Source organism: Alexandromys fortis, unplaced genomic scaffold (genome assembly GCF_014885135.2).
Source record: "Alexandromys fortis isolate MF-2015 unplaced genomic scaffold, M_Fortis_MF-2015_v1.1 scaffold_133, whole genome shotgun sequence".
Classification (NCBI taxonomy): domain Eukaryota; kingdom Metazoa; phylum Chordata; class Mammalia; order Rodentia; family Cricetidae; genus Alexandromys; species Alexandromys fortis.
Window position 1 is genome coordinate 149,519 of NW_026068030.1, and position 18,795 is coordinate 168,313.

The 18,795-nt window shown below is 48.1% G+C and overlaps 1 protein-coding gene and 1 pseudogene across 1 annotated transcript; one reads left to right on the forward strand and one right to left on the reverse strand.

Annotated features, from left to right (window-relative positions):
* Positions 1-127: 127 nt before the first annotated feature.
* Epha1 (EPH receptor A1) lies at positions 128-18,400 on the reverse strand. The gene is made up of 18 exons (XM_050164407.1): positions 18,245-18,400; positions 17,245-17,312; positions 12,840-13,121; positions 7,394-7,796; positions 7,031-7,186; positions 6,324-6,668; positions 6,074-6,201; positions 5,780-5,930; positions 5,432-5,528; positions 5,171-5,229; positions 4,338-4,463; positions 3,438-3,623; positions 3,246-3,307; positions 2,937-3,143; positions 2,673-2,822; positions 2,215-2,408; positions 536-691; positions 128-445 (listed from the first exon to the last, which is right to left on the reverse strand). Exons 1-18 carry the CDS (start codon positions 18,324-18,326, stop codon positions 367-369), a joined length of 2,931 nt encoding a protein of 976 aa, XP_050020364.1. The 5' UTR covers positions 18,327-18,400; the 3' UTR covers positions 128-366.
* On the forward strand, positions 15,454-15,547 carry LOC126515121 (uncharacterized; annotated as a pseudogene).
* Positions 18,401-18,795: the final 395 nt, after the last annotated feature.

Consider the following 18,795-nt stretch of genomic DNA (forward strand, 5'->3'; position numbering starts at 1 on the left):
TGCTTCTTTGATAACACTTCAACTCCTGGGGTTGAAATAGAGGGACTTGGGTCGGGGGTTGAGGGGAGAGATCACGGATAGGGATGAAAACTCAACTCTTGTTTATTTACAAAAATAGATAATGCATATATAAGTATATATATTAAACCCTTCCCCAGCACCCACCCACCCACAATCCCCTTCACTTGTACCTCCCACCTCCCTTTTATAAACAAAGGCTCCTTCCTCCAAAGGCAAGAGTCCTGATTGACTGGGCAGGAGCAGCACCAATAACCTACATCTCGTAGGCTGAGGAAAGGCTCAGGGAGTGGCCCTGTCTTTGCTCATGGAGGGGGTAGAGGGAAGAAGCATCTTTTCGGTGGCCACTCAGTCCTTAAATCCTTGAATACTGCAGAGAATGCGTTTCTGGTGGCCCGGCAGTGTGATTCCCATCTGCGTCAGGTCCCTATGGAAGAAGGAAGGGAGGCCTTGAGTCTAGAGGCTCAGACCACAGTCACCTTCCCATGCCCAGGCTGCCTGGCCCCAGACTCCTTACTCAGCTGTCAGCTCCAACACACACTCCATGGTGTCCAGTCCAGCCGAGCGGAAGTGCAGGATGTAGCGCTTCATGCGAATGGACTCGAGCCACTCAGAGACACTTCGGTAAGGGATCCCATCAGAGCCACTCAGGCTGGGCAGGCGGAGGGTCACCCTGTGGGATTCAAAGTTATGTTTGTTCCCCTGGAGTACAGGAGCTGGTTGGCCTGGGCCATCACACTGCAGCAAGCACCGAATGTGACGCTTGCATATAGCTCATCTAGGCTCTGCACATAAACTGGCTACTGTCTGAGCCTACTTCCTGACCTGTTTCCTGGTATGCTCTGCTCACAGCAGCGGGCAGGCGGCTGACTGACTTGTTCCATGGATAGATCTAGTGAATGTGGATGCTATGGGCATCCCTAGGGAAGAGAATTCCCAGTCCTTTAGACATGAATGCATCCTGACTGAGATAAATCAAAAAAACAGAATTCCCAGTCCTTTAGACATGAATGCATCCTGACTGAGATAAATCAAAAAACAGAAGAAGGGGCCTGCAGCAAGATGCTTTCTTGCCTTTTCCTAAGATGGCCACCTAGGAGTAGCCCTCACTTGCCACATTCACCCCCCGACTGTTATTATTACGCTGTGATAGCCACAATACAATGAGTGTTCCTGTAGGAAAGCCAGCCAGAGCCAAAAACCATTAGCAAAGTAAATCTGCTGGGGGAAAAAATATCCAGCATTCCAGAAAGATTAGCACACACGGTCTCCAGCGTCCGAGGGAGCTGTGCTCCAAAAGATAGTCTCAAAAGCTGGAACATGGAAAACAATCTCTCCCAGAAACAAGGTTATATATGGTGGGTTTGATACAGAGGCCAGTACACCAGGCTGTCTTACCCGATAAAGCCTTGCCTGGCTCCCTGACTCGACCCCCTCCTTCCACTTCATTCTCTACATTCTGGCCATGTTTTTGATAAAATACAATTTTGGGAAAATACAATTTTGGGAAACTTGTCAACATTTCTTGTTCTCATAAAGTCCTACCTTCTCAGCAGGGCTGGTCCTCTGTACTGATCTCGGCTGCTTCCCCACTCCCAGGGCTGCTGGCTCTGAACTGGATGCTGCCATCATTCTGTACTGTCTGTGACCTGTGTCATTCCTCAGCTGACCATGTAGTCAGAGATGGACTCAGACTGCCTCCTGTCCCTACCCCATTCATTCTAGCTGCCTAAGCTCTCAGGAGCAGGTGCCAGGCTTCAGTAAAGAGCTTGCACCAGTAGGTTCTCCAAGATTTGTCAGATCTGTTTTTCCTCCACGTGCAATATATATGTATGGGGAAAAGAAAGTATCCCAAGTCTCAAATGGCCACAGGAACACCAGAGGTGGGGTCCCAGTCACAATGGAACACAGTGAGAGTGACAAAGAATAGTGACTCTATAGATTCAAGGGGAAATAGAATGAGGTTGGTAATCTAGAGCTAACTCTTTTTAACTCATGCCGTTGAAAACTCATGATAGACGGGATCCTACCTCTGTGAGCCTGAACTTTCCCAAGGGCCATGGACTGGGTGCTGTCTTATACGCCGGATTCTGTCCAGAGCTCTCCAGGGCCCAGCACTCAGTGGATAGGATCGAACATCCATTTTTATTTTTCCAGATTTATGCTTCAAACTCCCATCCTTCTGAACATACTTACCTGGGGTCAAAGTTGGCAATGGTCCTTAGGGAATGGGGGTCAGTAAGCAACTGTTCCAGATGTGCCTGCAGCTGGAGGAAGTGGGGCCGACGGGCCCGGTCATAAGCCCAGCAGTTCTTCATGAGTTCATATAGAGGGGCAGGGCAGTCAACAGGAGGGGGCAACCGGTACCCTTCTTCGATGCTTTTCATCACCTGTAGCAGAAGACAGGGAGAGATACCGAGGCAAGAAGCTACATCCACTAGGAAATCACACAAAAATTATTGAGCTCTAATCTCTAAGCAACCCTGACCAGGGTAGATGTGGTAATGAGTAAAGAAGTAACAGAGAAGGGGCCACAAGAAATAGTACCCAAAATTGGAGTTGGAAAGAAAGGATTATAGGAAAAGACCATGTTAGAGAATTTAGAAGAGTGAGGAGGTGTGTCAGGGATGACATGGGGAACAGTCCAGGCTTACCTCTTGATTGTTCATCTCCCCGTAAGGCTTGTCACCAAAGCTCAGCACTTCCCACATTACAATCCCAAAGCTCCACACATCACTGGCTGTGGTAAAGATCCGATGGGCAATAGCTTCTGGGGCTGTCCAACGGATAGGGATCTTTCCTCCCTGAGGAGACATGGCACGGATGAGTACAAAGCTATGCGGAAAGGGGATCGGGCCTCGTGCTTGTGCAGGGACCATCAGATCGGTTGTACATGTGAGTGTGGATGGGGCTCTAACCTGGGTTTCGTAGGTGCCATCAAAGTCATCCAGGAGGCGGGTTAAGCCAAAGTCGGACACCTTGCAGCATAGGTTCTGATTTACCAAGATATTTCTGGCAGCCAGGTCTCTATGAACATAATTGTGGCCACTGAGGTAGTTCATGCCGGATGCTATGCCCAGCAGCATAGCCACTAGCTGGCCAGGAGCTAGCTGATCCTCCCGTTCCTGTAGTAGGGTGAATGTATACATCAGAGGATGAACAGTTTCCCACAAGGCATGGGGCTCCATGGGGTGACCTCTCCTGAGTGTATACTATGCCTGTCTCACCTTTAGAAAGGCATCCAGGGCTCCATTTTCCATAAACTCTGTGACGATCATGATGGGCTTTCCTGAGACACAGCACATGCATCATACCCAGGCCCAGGTTTCCTTTCTTTGACATCCATTCCCCTCCATTGTTCCCACCCCTCTCCCCCTTCCCACACGTTCTACTCTAGTTCCTGGGGATGACCTGCATACTTTTTGTGACGACACCTTCTAGGCGTAGAATGTGTGGGTGGTTGAACTGGCCCATGATAGTTGCTTCTCGAAGGAAATTCCACCACTGGCCATCTGGGGATGTATCTTTCAAGGTCTTAATAGCCACAGTCTTGCAGTCTTGGCTGGGGAATCTCAGGGCTCCCCGATACACTTCCCCAAACTCTCCTAGGTGGGATGAAAATAAGGTTGTGGCCTGATGACACCTCTAGTCCCTGTCTCTTCTCACTGGCCATCTGAGGAAGGACAGAACTTAGGTTGCCCTTTCTGAAGAACCTAGCCACTGCAGCCTACCCACCACTGTCTGCCATGGCTACCATGCTCAGCTTATGTTAAGTACGCCCTCACTAAATGCAGAGGGATGAGCTGTGTTTATGAAGGACAAGCTGGTCCAGGGCTAGGGCCCAAGTCATAGGAGGCCTGCCTGTTTCCTGTGAATGAGCTCCCTGGGCACAGTGCTGGCTCAGCCGCCTCACTGACAAGAACACTGCCAAGCCTTGTTTTCTGTTGAGATCTATTTCCCCTGGTGACCCAGGGGATTGGGGCAGCCCGAGGACACTGGGCTCCTGATGGGATGGACTGCTCACTGAGGGAGGCTCTGACTCTCTCCTACTTTGGGAACCATCTGAGAACAACCTGCACTTGGCATGGTGACACCGCTAGGGGCAGAGATGATGTGTTTAATGTTCTTTATCAGAAACCCCATAACCACAGAGCAAAGTGCGTAGGAGGCAGAGGCTGCTCCAGGGCATAGCAGTTCAAGGAGGATACAGGATCCAGCAGACAAGGACTCATCTGGGACCTCAGGCTTGAAAAAAGAACCTGATGGCAGCCATGTGCTACCACACAGAGGGGACCAGCTGGGATCACAGCAGGACTTACCTTCCCCTATGACCGTGTCCACAATCAGCCAGGTTGGGTCCAGTTCCTGGGCAAAGTCTAAGGCTCCCTGTGCAGGGTCCTCATAGGCCTGGAGGTCCACATAGGGTTTTAACCACAGCTTGTCCTCTAGGGAGGACGAGAGGGCTCAGCCACTGCAGCATATACTTCAGGAATCAGAGCATGGGGGCTAGGAAGAAGGGCAGACAGCTAAGCCCGTTCTCGAGACTTCTCTGCTCTCTGAGGTGAGCCTGGCTTTAGCTCAAGTAGACAAAACCTCTGTTTCAGTGAAGCCTCCATATTCCAGCCTTTTTCTGGTCTATGCTCTACGCTTCTGTATGACTGTTCAGGGCTTACAGTGGTGGCCGGAACTCAGACTCTGGCGTAAATTCTGTCCGGAGTTACCCAATCTTCCTATGACTTGTGTCCCAGCTTCTGACCCCATGCTGTCCGAGTCACTTACACCTCATTCACTCCCCGATGGAGCCTCCCTTCAATGCCAGCTACTCAGATAGACAGCAGGCCTCTCCCTCTTGCCAGCCACCTAATGAGGTGACAAGCAAGAAGCCCACATGTCTCAGTGGACTTTAACCCCTTCCTGCCTGGCCTCTGCTCATAGACCTGGCCACCACAGAGCCCAAGGTAGCTGTGCACTGGTACCAAGAGCTAGTTGATAATTGCATTGGAGCTGCTGACGGCTATCACAGCAAAGTTACTTAACCAAAATTAATAAGGTGGCAAAATACAAGAGCCCTAGGGAGAATATACCCCTCCCACATCCCCAGAGTTGACCTGGGCATCTCCCCCCCCCACACACACAGAAACTTTTGCCTCACCTCGATCAACATTGGTGGCACGTTCACGCTGCCTCTGCTGTCTCTGCCGCTGGCCCCTCCTGTGGAGGTAGGACAAATTTTTCAGAGACCCAGGAAAATCTCAGTGGTCTCTGACTAAATTTGTCACAGACATGAGAGCTGGGCATGGGGAACATCTGAGTTGTAGTTTTAGGAACAGGAGGATCATGTGGGGGTACAGGCAGGGCTTCTAACAAGGCAGAGGGACCCCAGAAAAGTGGGTGGGGAGGACAGAGCCAGCACCTTGAACGGAAGACATAAATCCCAATCAGCAGAGCTATTCCAAGCAGCACCCCAAAGATGATGGCCACGATCTCTCCTCCAGTCAGGCTCCTGGAAACTGGGCATATGAATCAGAAGTCTGGGGGCTCATAGTCCTTAGGGGTGATAGAGGTTAAAAGGTAGGGTCCCGAGTATATACCCTCAGTCAGTTGTCAAGTGGGCATTGGGTCTGTCCCTCTTTGCAGAAATTATTGAGGGCACACATGTGTGCATATATACAGAGACGAGCAGGGGCCATTACACAATACAAGCCGATGTCCCTCCATGAGATGATAAATGTTTGGGTGTGACAAGAGACAGATAATCTACCTGGTGGACTCGTCCGAAACTCATGGTCAGGAGAGAAAGGGCCAGGGCCCAGTGGGGTCAGTGTTCGCACTCTCACAATGTATGTGGTGTCTGGCTGTAGTTTTGTCAACAAGACCCTGGGTTCCAGAACCATCTGGTGCCATTCTTCATCCTGTGGGTGGGACTTGCATTAATGAGGCTGTGTTGAGGCAGCCTTGGTAAGATAGGCAGGTGTGGAAGGACCTGGACCGGCGGGGGGGAGGGGGGGGATGCGCCACAGTAAGGTCCAAGACCTTTGCAGATGTTTATCCTGACCTGGTTCAGCACATGCAGCTCATAGCTCAGATTCCCTCCAGGATTTCGGGGTCGGGACCCTGCCCAAGCCAGCTCCAGCTGCCTCGGTTCTTTCTTCACCAGCCTCAGGGACAGGCCAGAGAGGGACTCTAGACACCCAGAATGACAGGGTTGAGTTTGGAAGGAAAGTAGGAATAATTGAAGTTATGTCTCTGCTGCCTCTGGCCCATCACTCATCCCTGTGGTCTGGGGCTGGCTCCAGGCTCCTCACCTGCATGCCCCATGTTGATGCTGAGGGAGGCGCTGCTGGGGCTAGAACTGTCCAGTCCTGACACTCTGTTTTGGGATTTGATGGTAAATGTGTAGTTGGCATAAGGCTCAAGGCCTTCAACTTGCACAGTAGATTCGATGAGTCCCGAAGCCCCTGGGGTGAAGCGCACGCCTTTGCCACAGGGTTGGCAGGGACCCCCATCCTGTGCAATGCCTCGACATTGCAAGCAATCCACGCTGTATCTGATATCGTGGCGTCCCCCTGTATCTCTGGGGGGCTCCCAGCGCAGGGAGAGCTGAGTCCCTGATGCAGAGAAGCTCAGATTTTGGGGAGCCGATGGAGGACCTATGGGAGAAGAAGAACCATTAAATAGACATCCATTTTGCTCTCACCTTAGCTGCTGACCCCTGCTTCTGTCTCTCATCCCAATCACTGCTGTTCTCCAAAGCCCTCATGACAGATTTAACTTCTACCAAAGAGGAAGTAGTGTAACCACATCTCTGCATTCGAGAGAGAGAGAGAGAGAGAGAGAGAGAGAGAGAGAGAGAGAGAGAGAGAGAGAGAGAGAGAGAACAGAGAGCAGGGAGGAGCTATAATCAGCACGGATTCCCTGGGTTTCCACTACTTGGTAAGCTCTGGGAAGTCCTGGCCCCAAAGAGGGCCCAGTAACTGAGGCCACGTTGCCAGGCCCTGGCTGCAAGACTTACGTGTGCATGCTACCTGGGGGCCCTCCCCAGGTGCTCGGTAATGTCCTTTCTCACAGGTACAGATGGTAGCCCCCTCAGACACTGCTGTGCTATGTTGGGGGCACTTGAGACAATGGAGTGTTTCCATGTCCCTTCGGTAGGAGCCAACAGGGCAGGCTAGAGAGAGAAGCAGAACCATGTTTTTTGTTGTTTTGTTTTTTATACGACAAACCAACCCTACGCACCCTTTACCCCATTCCCTGAAACTGGAACACCCAAGCGGACATGTCATTCAGGTTAACATTGTGGAAATGAAGCCCTTTTTTGGCACATGGAAGTCCCACCCTGGTGGTCTCTGGGGCTTCCTGCCACCCCATGTCTTACCAGTGCATCCCACGCCACCACTGCTTTCCTCATAGCCAGGCTCGCAGTGGCACTGGCCCACAGGCACCAGCCACTCGCCGTCAGGGCTGCAGTGCATTCGTGGTGTACCCGAGGAGCCCGGGCTGATCTGTGCATGGGAGAGGCAGGTTCCAGCCACTTCTACCAACCCTCCAGGTCCAGGGAGAGTGCCAGGGAAGTGGGCCAAGCCGTGCACAGTCTCTGCACAGCGCTGGTAGAACACTCTTACAGACACCAGGGCCACACAAGAACCTGGGTTGTGGAAAGCTAGGTAGAGGCCACGGTGGGTTAGGTGCCCCAAGGAGCAACGCTCAACATTCAGCTTCACAGCACCAGATGCCAGGTCTCTGATGGTGAAGCTCTGGTCTGCAGCCACTGTCGTCACCTAGGGGGGAAGAGGAATGATGGCAATCCTGTGTTTCATCCCTTCATAACAAACAATATGCGGTTTCATATTGGTTGACTACCTCTAATGCACAAATCCACCTAAAGTACTTTCAAGCCTGCCAGTGCCTACAGTGTCCTACAAATGGAAATGTCTATATATGATCTCAAATGATGGAACACAACAATAATACACTCATACTATAATTTGTATAAAAGTACTTCAAGATACACATATAAGGCATATATAAAACATAAATGAAATTTATGATTAGAATTGGTGGTGTGGGATTGCCCTCTGTATGCTGTGATTACGATTGGTTAATTAATAAAGAAAACTGGCTTGCCTGATAGGGTAGAGCTAGGTGGGGAAAGCTAAACTGAATGCTGGGAGAAAGGAGGTGGAGTCAAGGAGAAGTCATGGAGCCCCTGCCAGAGACAGACATGCTGAACCCTTGCAGGTAAGCCACTACCATGTGGCGCTACACAGATTAATAGAAATGGGTTAAATTAATATGTAAAAGCTAGCCAATAAGAAGCTAGAGCTAATAGGCCAAGCAATGATTTAATTGGTACAGTTTCTATGTGATTATTTTAGGAGTCTGGATGGCTAAGAAATGAACAAGTAGCTTCTTACAACAAATTGGGGCTCCAGCATGGTTGACTAAATCTATGTAAAACCGGAGAAAGCTTAAAAAGGAATCCTAGACACAAAAGAACAAAGTTAAGCATGGTTTGGTAGCGGTATTTTCTTGGGTGTGCTCTGTTTGCTAGAAGCAAGTGAGAGGCATGGCTCTTTTAAGAGAGGTTTTCCTGGTTCAATGGTAACAGATAAAGTCACACTTTCTGGGCCGTGTTGCCAGTGCAACCTCTGGCTCTTTCAGGAGGCCAGCATTTAAATGGGCTTTGTGAGTAGAGTGCTACAACTTGCTTAATGGCAACATAGACCCACTGTGTGCCTAAAAATGGGGCAATGTACATGGCTTTCAGAGGCAGCGAACATGTGTCTGCCACGTTGGACTGGGTGGAGCAAGCAAGCAGTGCCATATTTCCCCTAGCAATGCCACCACTTAAGTTCATTAAAAAGGCTTAGCATTTTAAGAAGCACTTCTGATCAGAAAAGGATACATAATAAAGACAAATCCAGATTTAAAAAAAAGACTTCTAAATGGGTCTCAGTGTTGGATAAATGTACATACTTGGGAGAGGGAAGTACAGAGAGTTGGAAAAGAAGCAAATCATTTAAGATTTTAAAAAGTAAAGAAAAATAAGCCATATAAAAAATGGAAAATTCATAGAGAGCTTAGATTATGTATACTATTGTGTTTTCTTTGAATTTTTTGACTGAGAAGGAGCTAAGTACAGAGAGACATTTCACTGTATGGACTGCTAAGCTAAACCAACCTATGTATTTTAATGGTATATTGATTCTGAAATTTGGGTCTAAGGATATGTTGATTTGGAAAAGATGTTTCCACAGAGAATGAGAACCTGTGGAATCCTTCCAGACTGATGTGGTTTGATGGGCCAAGACCCCCTGAAAAGTCATCATGAACACCCCTCAATAAATTACATTGCCCAATAAACAGCAGGAAACAGTTTGTAGAGAACTATGCCATATTCCCAAATATTGTTTATGAATGTTTCTTTACATTTAAAGGTAGATATGCTATAGAGATTTGCACTGGTATGGATCTTGGTTTATTGATACAAATTTAAGGTCAGTTTTGTTATACTGTGTATATATATTTCTGCTCTTGATTAAGATATTGTATTTGTGCAGCTCATTTAAAAATGTAATGTATAATTAAGAAATATAGGTTAATAGATAATCATCTATAATAGTCAAGCTTGTAGTCATGTTTGTTAAATTTTCTAGATGTACAGATATTATTTCAGATGGATAGACATTCTTCAAACCTTTCAAAGACTACAGAATATGGCATTTAAAATGTTTAAGAACTTAGGACTTTTCATGACTGTGAGACACATCTGCTGCTGGCAGCACCAATCTACTTCAAGAGGATTATGGGCACTGAAGAGTCTCTTTATGGAGTTGGTTAACTATTTGGGTAAGAAACTGCTCTTGCCTGGACTACTTGATGCTATTCTATGTGAACTGGACATGTAGGAACCACAGAGAAATGACTGAACTTGCTTAAAGGTGAGACAGTCCTTTGGGGTTCTTGCTTCATGAAAGAATAAAAAGAGTCCCCTAGGCATTCTGCAGGACTCAAAAGAAAGTGACTGACAAACAGTCAATATAGGTGGAACTGTCTTTGAAATTTCTTGCTTCATGGAAAAGTCTGCTGGATAGTATGGGCCTGTAGGCTGAAGATGAATGCCCCAATGGTGCAGAAGAACTTTGGGTGACTGTCCAAGCAGTGAGATATCCCTGTCAATTCTAGAGTTTTGGAAGTTGCTTATAATGCATTTCCTGTTTACTTAGGTAATATTATACCCTTTGGGAGTCTTTAATGGAGTTGAAGAATAGGTAGAAAGTAGATATAAATATTGTAACTGTAATTCTTGCCTGATAACTCTTTTATGTAATTTTATTATGTTAAAGTTAAAACCTTTCTTTTTATTTAAACAGAAAAGGGTTTCCCCTCTGTATGCTGCGAATACAGTTGATTAGTTAATTCATAAAGAAAACTGGCTTGACTCTTGGGAATATACCCAAGAGATACCCGATCATATGACAGGGGCATTTGTTCAACTATGTTCATAGCAGCATTATTTGTAATAGCCAGAACCTGGAAACAACCTAGATGTCCTTCAATGGAAGAATGGATGAAGAAAGTGTGGAATATATACACATTAGAATACTACTCAGCGGTAAAAAACAATGACTTCTCGAATTTTGCATGCAAATGGATGGAAATAGAACACACTATCCTGAGTGAGGTAACCCAGACCCAAAAAGATGAACTTGGGATGTACTCACTCATAATTGGTTTCTAGAGATAAATAAAGGTCAGTGAGTCTATAATTTGATCTCCTAAAGAAGCTAAATAAGAAGGTGATCCCAAAGAAAAACATATAGCTATCCTCCTGATTATGGGAAGTAGACAAGATTGCCGGGCAAAAAATGGGATCTTGGGGGAGGGGGGGAGGGAGGTAAGGGGAGATGGGGAGAGAAAAGTGAGAAGGGGAGGTTGGGGGGAACTTGGGAAACGGGATGTTTGGGATAAAGGAAGGTCGGATAGGGGAGCAGGGAAGCACACATCTTAATTAAGGGAGCCATCTTAGGGTTGGCAAGAGATTTGGTGCTCCCAGGTGCCCAGGGCGATGTCCCCAGTTAGTTCCTGGGGCAGCTGAGGATAGGGAACCTGAAATGACCCTATCCTATAGCCATACTGATGAATATCTTGCATATCACCATAGAACCTTCATCTGGCGATGGATGGAGACAGAGACAGAGACCCACACTGGAGCACTGGACTGAGCTCCCAATGTCCCAAGGAGGAGCAGAAGGAGGGAAAATATGAGCAAAGAAGTCAGGACCACGAGGGGTGCACCCACCCACGGAGACAGTGGGGCTGATCTATTGTGAGCTCACCAAGGCCAGCTGGACTACGCGACTGAAAAAGCATGGGATAAAACCGGACTCTCTGAATATGGCGGACAATGAGGGCTGCTGAGAAGCCAAGGACAATGCCACTGGGTTTTGATCCTACTTCATGTTCTGGCTTTGTGGGAGCCTAGCCAGTTTGGATGTCCACCTTCCTAGACCAAGATGGAGCGGGGAGGACTTTGGACTTTCCACAGGGCAGGGAACCCTGACTGCCCCTCAGACTGGAGAGGGAGGGGGAGAGGAGTGGGGGGGAGGGGGGGAGGAGAGGGAGGAGGGGGGAAAAGGGAGACAGGGAGGGAAATGGGAGGCGGGGAGGAGGCGGAAATCTTTTTTTTTTCAATAAAAAAATTATATTTAAAAAAAAAAAAAGAAAACTGGCTTGGCCTGATAGGGTAGTGTAGAGCTAGGTGGGCAAAACTAAACTGAATGCTGGGAGAAAGGAAGTGGAGTCAAGAAGAAGTCATGGAGCCACTGCCACAGATCATAGGCATGCCAAAACGTTGACAGTCAGCCACTGCCCCACGGCTTCTTACAACAAATTGGGTCTCATCCCTAATGTCCATATAAATATTCTAAAGTCTGAAACCTGAAACACTTCAGACCCTAAGCATTGTGGATAAGCAACGCCCAATTCACATAACCATGATGGAAGAGCTTGATGTGCCAGGGCACAGGGTAACCATTTTGTAGACATACTGTTTAGCTCATGCAATAATTCTGTGAGACAAGATGTCTTACCATCTTACTTAACAGAAGAAGAAATTAAGGCTATGACAAATTAGTCCTTCTACAATGACACAGAGGAGCTAGGATTGGATCCCATGACACAACGGACCTAGGATTGGATTCCAGGCAGTGGAATGCTACAGACCATAAAATTTTCCACTGCTGGGAGGTGTTCCTGAGCTTGGTGCCAAGGAGGTGATCAGTTACAGAGCGTGTCATAACTAATTTATTACCAATAACAAACTTTACAACCTTCGCTCTTTGGAAAGAAATGAGAGCACATCCTACATAAGCTCAGATGGTTTTGCTTTCTAGCATTCTTCCACATTATGAAGGAATGTCATGGTTCTAGTGATTGGCAGCCAGGAACTGTCCTGTGTAGTTCCAGCCTACTCTTGGGGGCATGCTACATGAGAACATGATGGGCACTGAGGTAAAATGTCTGAAAACCCCCACACTATACTTCCCCTCTCAACCATAGCATCACGCTATTTCACTGGATGCAAGTAACAAGGCTATTATATGATGAGGTAACCAATGTTCAGAGAGGCTAAACGATGCTGTTGAAGTCAGAGCACAGCCAGTGGTACTCAGTTCAGCCTTTCTGGTATGTTGTCCTGCATTCTTTCCCTTATTCTACATCTGCACGCGCCCTGTTTCTCCTTGGCTGAGCTGGATCATGGTGAGGATCGCAGTAAGGATCTACATAAGGGATGGGAAGGCATGAAGGAACGGCAGTACCTTTTGGAACAAAGGCCTTCGGAGCTGAATGCCCACATCCTGGTCGCTCTCCATGTAGAGAAGGTTGAAGGTCTCCTTGCATCCCATAGGCCCAGCTCCCCCTGGGAAACTCTTACAGTCCCGCACAGTGAATTGCAGCTCTACATGGACACGTGAAGCTTCCTCGCCTCGGTAGATCCAATTGGAGCGAAGCCAGTGGTTAGTGTCCCCACTTTCCTGTATTGGGCAGTCCTGGTACATGTACAGGGGTGTCCCATTCAGCATCTGTTGCACCTCACTCCACTGCAAGAAAAGAATCAGACTCACTGACCAGAGCTCATGAAGAGGGGGTTGGAGTCAGAGCTCCCAGGTCAAGGTGACCTGTCCTGCCTTACTGGACCTCTCAGCCCCAGGAGAGTACCTAAAGTGTTTCGGGGCAGATAAGGTAACAAACCCTTTTACATCCTAGCCAGATCTGGTTGGTCCCTTAATTCCATGTGCTTTAAATAAAAAGTATAGCAGGACTTTCGACTTATTTAATTAGCAGAATCGTCAGGTACCACCAAAGGCAAAGCTAAAGCTCATTCAAAATCCGCCTGCCGGTTAGTTCAGAGCCTTATTTTTTAAATAATTAAAGGCCCCTCTGCCATTGGAGGACAGGGACAAGCATGGAACGGTCTACAATATTCCTTCTAGTTGGTGTCATCACCAACATCTCAACAGCGAGCCGGACTCCCAGGCACCGTCTAGTCTGTCCCTTGTCTTTTTTTTAACATTGAATTTTTAAATTTAGTGATCGTAATGGCTGGCACCACTCTAGCTCCCCACAGGCCACGGATATAGGCCCGGTATGGAGTAGCCTGCCCAGTATCTGAGGGACTTCCTTAGATATTAGGAGAGTTGTAATATGAAGCCAGGCACTTCAGGTTCAGAATTTATGCTCTTAATCTTCATATTTCTGCTTATGTTAGTAGGTTAGGAATGGACTAACAAAGATGAGGTCTCCCCAGTCCTTCCACTTTTATTCGGAGAGGTAGCCATTCTGAATGGCTTGAAACCAAGCTTTCTAGACCAATTTCAGAGCCTCCTGAGAAACTGTCTAAAGGGTTCTGTGTTTTTATGCAAGGGTTATTCTGTAACTTCCTTTACTCTAACAAATGATGCCGTGGAATTAAGCCTACAGAATACATACAAATCTGTCTATTGTTGCAATATATAAACAGCACCCCTCATATGGGTACACCATAACTGTTCAATCATCCAGCTATTGTTGGGTCATTATTTAGTTTCTAAGATTTTTATTTGTTTTTGTGTTAGGGAAGCCGACTGATGATTGTAAGATTTCTATAGAATTGCTGAATCCACAGATAGATCACAATTTTTATAAGCTGCTACACTGGCCTCCAAAGGCTTTATCAGTTTTACATTTCCACAAAAAGGGCAAGAGAGTTCATTTTCTAGAAAGCTCGTCAGAATGGATACTGATGTTCTTTTCATCTTTTGCCAATCCTATGGTCAAAGCAACTTAGCCTTTCCAGTCACATTTTTCTTTGAAGGGGGAGGGTGCACGTTTCTCCTTTGTTCATTGGCTAATAGTATTTTTATTAAACTTGGCTATTATTCACTTGGGTGAACTTTTTTAAAAATGCATTATAGATACTAATTATTTGTTGGTATGTGTGTTTCCAATATTCTCAGCCATATCACATTTCTGCTAATGGCACCATTTATGTGAAAACACATTTTCCATTTTTACATGATAACATCATGAGTTTTGGGCTGTGTGCTATGCCTGAGATCATACATTTCTCTTTATCTTTTGGCTTGAAATTTTGGTAGATTTTTTTTTTCACATTAAACTTCGATCTCACCAGAATTTATTTTTGTATCTGCTCAGAGGACATGGAGATGTGTTTTCCCTTTCATTCTGTCATAAAAATTACCGATATTCAGTTGTCAGTACTGTACAAATCAATACTTTTGGGGACTGGTGCACATCCCAAAATAGACTTATTTGGCCATTGACATGATTACTGGGGGGGAAAAAACTATAAATACAGGATTAGCTCATACAAGCCGCCCTTTGGTAAAAGACATTTACATCTTTGGAGGGGATTTACATTGTAAGCAACCGGTACCAGGAAGAAGGCTGCTCACAGAGACTTTTAAATGTTCACAGCAGGGCTCTTTTGTTCATTTCACACTTGGGCCTGTCACTGCCTCCCCACCCCCACTCCTTTCCAAAGCTCAGGATGACACACAAGCTTTAACCCTCTGAACTTTCCTGGAACTTCATCCTGTGTGAATGAAGGTAATTAAAACAGTGTTTCTCCAGTTCATTCATCATCGGTTGTCACTTCCACAGGCTCACTTAGAGGGAGGGTAGGACGTATTTCTGTCCCCAGCAATACTTTCCACATTGACTTGGAATGCCATGGTCATCCACATGGAAATATTGGACGGACATGTGGATTTGTGTTTGGACTTTCTGGTCCGTCCTTGGCATCACTCCGGGCCTTAATTCCTGTTGATGCTCTGATTATATGCTGGAGGGACAGATATGGTACTTCATCAGTAACATTCTTTCTCTTAAATATTTCCTCGGCCAGATATAGTTAAGGAAGAAGCATACAGTGTTCACTTTGGCAGGGCATACACTAAAATCGGAACGATACAGTGAAGGTTAGCATGGCGCCTGCGCAAGCAAGAAGGAAGCATACACAGTTCACGAACCATCCCACTGATATTTTGGATGCCATCTGATGGAGAAGAGACTGGGGCCCTAGGAAAGTTCATCCTGAGGTTTTATTCCACTCCAGTGAGTGGGTTCTCATGACAGAGAACAAAAAGTTTCACTAATTAAGAATTGGTAGGGTGGGGCTATCTTGAAGCACACAATTTTGCATTATGTCAGAGTTCAAAGATCAAGAGGAGTGTCCAAAGGCTATAAAGCTGGGGTGAAAGGGTACCTGGAGCCTGTACTGCGGAGCGCTGCTGAGGAGCCTAAGGAAAAAGCATAGGGCATAGGCAGGTGGATGGGTGGTCATAGTAATGTGTGGCAGATCTGTAGCCAGACTGCAAAGGCTGCAGCTAGAGCCTAGGGAAACAGATGTTCCCAGCTGCAACTGCCTCTTCCAGTTCCAGCAGGGACAGATAGGAGACAACTATCATCTAAGAACAACACTGAGGATCCTTTCATTTGACACACAGGAGCTGTGGATTGTAACTCAGGTGTATTCTGGGAGTCCAGTTCTATGAATGCAATTGGTTTTAGAAAGAGGGGAGGAGACAAGAGCAGGATGGGAGCAGAGCTTCTTGCACTGGGCCGTGGAAGGGGCCCTGCTTCCACTGGGGCTCAATTAGGGAAGAGTTATTTGGGTGGGGCTGGTGGAGCATAAGGAAGGGCCAGTGGGAGCCAGCAGATGGTCCTGCTGCCTTCCTTGTGGGTGATTAGCTGGTTTATGAGATGAGGCACCTATTAGAGTTGGCCTAATCCAGGATTTTCCAAATGGCCCCTCCTGCAGGATACATTATGGTTTAGTCTATTAACTTTAATTATAGGCCACTCTGTGGAAGAGCTCAAAGGGGAGCCTCGAACCTCCAGTCCAAGAGAGAAAGAAAGCGAAATCCCCAGGCCCAGAAACAGCAGCAGCACATGCCTTAGGTGCTGGAGTAAGGGGAGGAAATCCAGAGCCTACATCCAGGACCAGTAAATCAGCCTCCAACCCCACAGGTATTGCCATGTGGCTCCGAGACCAGCTCTACTGGCTTGCAGCAAGGGTGTCTCTGGACTTCAGGCCTGAATACATTCTTTATAATGACACACTAAAAACCCACCTCTGCTCACTTAGGGATACCTAAGGGACTTGGAGCTGGAGGTGTTTTTGGAGCCTGCTTGGGAGGGATGGAGAACAAGCCAAGTGTTCAGAGGCCTTGGAGGGGGGCAGTTTTTAAGTTTGAGGGAGCCAAAGGATCTTTGAAGACTTTGGTGAATGTTTTGGCTCGCCTCTTCAGGAAAAAGAAGAAAAAATCCATACATCATTTAAACTTTTATGGAGCTCCCTAATGTTCTGAAACCCATCCACATAACGAACAGGAGCTGAGACGGGGGATGATTTCCAGGTGTCTCTGCCCTCATCCAGCTGACAGCCTTCCTTAACATAGGCATGCTCTCACTAGGGGCTGTGAGCTCACCTCCGCCCCCCCCCCCATGTTAGGAGGGTGAGGCCTTGGAGTTAGTCCCAGGGGAGTGAAGTTTGACACCCCCTACAAGTGCCATTCAGGAGCCTCTGACTCAGCTTCCCCTCCCCCACCGGAGGAGACACTTCCAGTTTTTCCTGCTCTTTTCTGTTCCTCCACCCACCTCTCCACCCCATTTCCCACCGGCCTTCAGACTTGAACTTTCCCAGGTCCTTCAGACACTTACCCCATCCTCCGGGGGATCCAGAAGCCAGCCCAACTCTCCTTGTGCCTTGCTTGTGTCCATCAGGGTGACTGAATGCGGAGAAAACGAGGGTGTCACCAAAGAGGGAGGAGGTGCCCTACAACCTACATTGGGTATTCCGGGCCTCCCTAGCCCGAGGCTGCCACATCTTCTAATAGTGTGAGACCCGGAGGCAGAGGAAGCAAAGGGGTCCAGGAATGAGGAGTGAAGCGCTCCAGGGGATTATAGCGGATTTCTCAGGGTGTGAGGGGGCAAGGAAGAGTGGGGCAAGGGTTGGGGGCTGGTGCTTGAACCAGAGTCAGGTCAGCGAGCGTTGGAAGAGCTACAGCAGACACTGCACCAGAGGGGTCCGGGAGGGATGCCACGGGCGGACGTCGCCTTTGTAGTCCTGAGCGGGACCCTGGCAGCGGGCTCCTGGTGGAGTTTTCTTCTGCTGTCAGTGGTAGCTGCTCTGGTAGGCGAGGGTATAGGAGGTGGGGCTCTAGGCTCAGCTTCGATTTTGGAAAGTGGGAGGGGCACAGTCAGAGAGGGTTTGCAAAACTTTAAGTGTAAGGTTGGACCCCTACATCTAGGAGCCCCCAAAGTCCTAATCCTTCCACAGCGTCGGCCTATCTGAGATCTGGTTAGGCTGCCAAAAGGAGGCTTTCCACCTCGGACTTGTGAACCCTGCAAACTCAGCAGTGGGCACATGGAGGGTCCCATGATGATGCAGTAGGAATGCAGCTTCCTGGCTGTGGTCAGGAACTCCCTCTCCACCCACGAAACAGTGCTGGCCAGCAGAGGGTAGGGGTGACTGATCCCATGGGCAGGAGTCTGGGGTTAAAGATCAGGGATTGGCCGAGCCAATCGATCTCCCCTCTACTGGGGCGAAGCCAAGGGAGAAAGAGTGGGGCGCGGAGAGGAGGGCCTCCTCAGGAATGCCGGCTCTTGCAGGCTGTTGCCCGCCAACCGGGAAAGGGAGAGGGAAAGGGGGGTTCTGTACCTTCTTCGGCGCGCGCCCCCGGGGGCAGCGGGGCGCAGAGCAGCAGCAGCAGCGCGAGCCCCAGGGGCCAGCGCCGCTCCATGGCGCCGGCCGGGACCTGGGACCTCGGCCCCGACGGCTGGGCCAGGTCGCGAGGCACTGGGCAAGCCAGCGGGCCAAGCGGGGGTGGGGGCGGGGCCAGCAGGGGGCGGGGCCTCGACCTCACCTGGTTCACCTTCTTAAAGGGACAGTAGGGCAGGAAGGAAACTTGTTAGACAGGTAATAAACTTTAAGACCTGGAGGCGTCTTGGTCGGAATGAGACTGAGGACGCCGCCTAGTGGGAGTTGCTAGGAACTGACTAGACATTCTTAAGTCTAAATATCCTAAACCCACCCAAGTCTTGATTCATCCTTTTAATTCGGCTAGACTTGAAAGAGATCTCTGTATTTATTTATTTTTCCTTCTGGCAGACTCTAGACTTGTCGTGGGAAAGCTAGGAGAAGGAAACACTCCTTCATTCTTTTCGGCTTAGATGACGACCATGCAAATTGGTACAATACTTAGCAAAGCA